This window comes from Pleurotus ostreatus (assembly GCF_014466165.1).
Source record: "Pleurotus ostreatus strain PC9 chromosome Unknown scaffold_9, whole genome shotgun sequence".
NCBI lineage: Eukaryota > Fungi > Basidiomycota > Agaricomycetes > Agaricales > Pleurotaceae > Pleurotus > Pleurotus ostreatus.
The window spans coordinates 821977-826093 of NW_023503164.1; the positions used below are offsets into that span (position 1 = coordinate 821977).

Here is a 4117-nt window from a genome sequence, read left to right on the forward strand (position 1 = left end):
CAGGATAATCAATGATGAAAGTTAGCTTATTTGTTGGATGGTCGGATCTAGCACTCACTGTAAACCGTGTTTAAGAAATTGGCATATGGAGTAAGGACCATATCCCCAAAGCCTGGAGTTGCTTTCCCGAAGTGCTGGCCCGCCTTGTTCTCCCCAAAATGTACACTAGGAAGACATTGATAAGGATATAAGGGGAATGGACAGCTGGACTCACCCGATACTATTGATTCGACCTCCATTCTCTGGATCGGGGCCACCTGCCAGTAAAGTAAACGACCAACCCGTTCTGCGGGCAAGCTCCTGACTGAAAGCTTGAAAGTATTTAGGAATTTCATCTATTGCGCTGAGAACGGGTAAGTAAGTGCCATCCGTAAGCCAAGAATGAGCTTACACAGCATATTGTGCAGCTGTTATCTGCTCTGGGGCCTCCTCCTCCTTGTCCGCACGGTCCCTTAATGCTTTGTATAGGTCCTCGATCTCCTTCTTAATTTCTGCCGTCTCGGGTGCAAAAAACTTGGGGATCTTGTCTTGTAGTACGGATAGGAAAGCTGCACTGGTGAGCTTCGAGCCTGCTGGGAGGTCCTCGTAAATTTTCGGGCGAATACACGTCTTGTAGTATTTTTTGGTGTAGAGCTGCAGAAGTTGAGGCCGACGAGCAGTTTTGATGGGTTGTGGTGGTGGTAGCTGCTTGGGCGTGGCTTGGGTTTTTGCGGCTGTTCGGTTGTGATACCACCTCTTTAGGTACTACAGTCCGTATGTTCAGGGCCGTCGGTGATCAAAAAACGTATACCACTCACATCCTGATGTTTCGCTATTTTTGCACCTAAGTCCTTCTTCCTCTCGCTATCGTCCACAATAGCCATATCTTCCTCTTCTTGCCACTGCTCAAACCACCCCCGGTAAAGTACAGGCCAGAACCTGTCCAGACGGCCGTGTTTCTGGGCTTCCAGAAACTTGTCTAGTAGCCCAGTCAGGTAGGCCTTTTGTTCTGTATTAGCTTTGCTGGGTGGTGCCATGTCATATACCAGTCCTCACGCCCCCTTAGGGGTTCCCCCCTACGCCCCTTTTGGATACTCGGACCCTCGGAGCCCCTCAGGCTCCGCCCTCGCGGCCTATGCATGGTGCGCAGCACTTGGATTCACTTGTTACATGTTTCACCTACATGTGTACTTACATACTAAGCCTCACTACATACATGTGTTAGTTAGTATTTATAGTAGCACTAGTAGACATGTATTCCTCACTCTGAATCCCAGTTTCTTCTCCGTCACTTGTCCTTCTAAGTCTTCGCTCCGGGCTCCTCCGCGGAGCCCGCCTCTCACCTTGCTCTCTCCGAAATCGGGACACCGCAGGGCTAGGAGGGCGCAGCATCAAAGCTGAAGCCAAGTCCCATGTGCTCCACTCGTCCGCGCGTCCGCGCCCCTGTGCGGACGAGTCAGGAGGCCCCTTGACACGGTCCTTAACATGCCATTGAGGTGAGCGAGGTAGGGGGTGTGACTGAGCTTGTTGCAGTCAGATGATTTCTCTGATCCATCCCCATTTTTTTCACCTTAAGCTTCGCAGCACCTTCGGCACCTCGCGCTCCCAGTATATATATCCTTACCCCAACCGTTCGAAGAACTCAGTACCAGCATTCTCCTGCCCTCGATCAGTACCACTTAGCTTGCCAACTATGCAGAATCCCGCAGTCGACCTCACTGTCTTGAGCGAGCTGAATCAGCAACTCGCCTTGGCCCAGGCTGCCAACCAAGCAGCCAGAGCCAACGGAGCTGCTGAGACGGCTCCTACTGCATCCGTTGCTCCAGCTCTCCCAGCCCCGGTGGCTGCCAACGCCAATGATGCACCAGCTCAGGTAGCTGCCAATACCAACGCGGCCCCCATTGCCAATAGTAAGCCCCGTGCCGTCTCATTGTTATCATCTAATAAGAGCAAAACATCAGCTCCGGCTAGGTACTTTCAATGCCCCAACTGCGACACCCTTCACCAGCTTGTTGTCGCTGCTAGCCCAGCAGCAGCACCCCTCGCTGTGTCTGCCATGCCCGTTGCCGCCCCATGTACTCCCGCTGGCCCGTCAACTGTCAATGATGCCGGCTCCTGGTATTCGGTCACCAGAGGCCGCCAAGTTGGAGTGTTCCGTGGATGGTAAGATACCACCCTGCATATTTAACTGTATGTTCACTCTTTTTCAGGAATACAATCGTTGCATCCCTTGTTGAAGGCGTCCCCCGTTGGCGCTGCAAGCGGTTCACTACAGAGCAACAGGCTCAGGCTCACTTCAACCATGCCCTTGTGACCAACGACGTTCACATCTACAATGATGAGTAGATAGGTCTGCCGTAGTCCCGCCCCCTCAGCCCGTAGCAGCCAGTGTTGTTGTAGTCAATATGTATGGCTTCCGTTCCTGCAAATATTGTTGTTGTCTTCACGTTTGATCGCGCCTGTGTGATAAATAAGCAACAAATGAGGTTCAATTGACTCAGTGATTGATATATAAGTAACAAAGAGAGTTTGGATGGCTACAGTGATTGATACAGAAGCTCCCCTTTGCTATGCATCTCAAAGAGCTCCGAATCGCCATCCATTGTAGTGCATAGCAAATCTTTGAGGCACCCCAACACCTCCTGGATTGCCTTTCCTAACGTCTCAGCGGTGCGGAAATTCTTGTCGACGCCTGTGAGTTGCAGTAATCCAGTCTCACAGCGTTGCATCGTGGCTCACAGTGCCTCCACTTCAAGAAGTGGATCGGTGAACGTGGTGTTACGACGAGACATACTGTACTTTTGGTAGAGTCCTGCCATGAACTTTGGAACAGTTCTGTTAGGGCGACACTAATACACTACTGGAGCGTACGTGGACCCGACAAGAATCAGAGTATTGAAAAGTAAAGTTGTAGGAGGGAAGACTGAAGACGATGACTTAGGCACTAATACTAGTGGTATTCCCAAGAGAACGAGTTAACGTCTCTGGGTATGATATTCAGTCTTATATACTATGGTACATGCATAATCCTCATGTCTATCTACACGCCGTAGCCTGTCGGCTTTCCATGGAATGCTTAGCACATCATCGTGAGGCATGATGTCATGTACTGCGCCCATGCGTCTACGGTGAGGTTCTGACTAAGGTGTTTAGTAATACGGGCTGAGGGTCGTAAGCAGACTGTAGTAAGCTACTGCATGTTCGTCATGTGATATATAGGGGAAGAGGAACAGAGAAGTCGAACCATAACAAGTACCACCTTGAAGCAATGTGTCGAATTTGTCCGATGTATCAGAAACCAAGGCCATCCAATTAGTGACCGTTGTAGGCTTGTTCTTTGGGTGCTTCCGGTCTCGAACCGCAGCTAAGATGTGCCAGTTTCTATCCAGATTGTTAGTAGTGAGCAAGAGAGAGTAAATGTGTATATACTTGATTGTTGCAGCTCGATATCTGATGGCACGCTGGCAGCTAATCTCCAAGATCTTTCTATATGTCCTTTAGTCGATAATTATTAGACTGCCGGATAAGCACACACTTGTGATAACTGCGCTTGCTCTTTGCCCAATTAGCGTACATCTTCTCCTCGAGAGTGTGGTACAATCTTGGGCGCCCAGATCCTGCGGGGCGTTTGGGAGTAGAGCAGACTTTAGAGGGATCCTTGTTCCTGGCACAATGGTTGAGCTATTATTCTTGAGTGAGTGGAACGACTCACTTGTGGTAACTATGTTTGCTTTTAGCTCTATTAGCTAGTACCTTCTCTTCAGGTGTTTTGTAGATTTTGGGGCGGCCAGGTGGCATGGTGCAAGTCGATGGTTGAAAGCACGCTAAAGTGCAGGTGGCAATCATGAAACAGTGCCATCTTACCTTTTGAACAATTCTTACCTTTATTCATTATTGACCTATTCTCCTGACCTATATGTACTAATTTTGTATGAGTAGGTAGCAGTAACATACCGGTTGAATTACCGTTGAAAATATCCCTCAGATTTGTAGTCTATCTTGTGCTACATATTTATTTTGTTCGACCTCCTAAGCCAACATATGCATGTGACTGGTGTTCAAGTGCCATATATGGATGCTTCCCTTTTGCTTCCGCAACCACAACCAGACCTCGGTTCGGCATCCTCATTCTGTTCTC

At 49.2% G+C, this 4117-nt stretch overlaps 1 protein-coding gene across 1 annotated transcript; it reads right to left on the bottom strand.

Moving 5' to 3' along the window:
• Positions 1-3128: 3128 nt before the first annotated feature.
• Positions 3129-3777, bottom strand: PC9H_011456 (uncharacterized protein; the record flags this gene model as incomplete). Its single annotated transcript, XM_036780940.1, has 5 exons — positions 3129-3172; positions 3236-3360; positions 3409-3465; positions 3515-3643; positions 3692-3777. The coding sequence occupies 5 exons, from the start codon at positions 3775-3777 to the stop codon at positions 3129-3131; spliced, it is 441 nt and encodes a 146-aa protein (XP_036626795.1).
• Between the last annotated feature and the right edge of the window lie 340 nt (positions 3778-4117).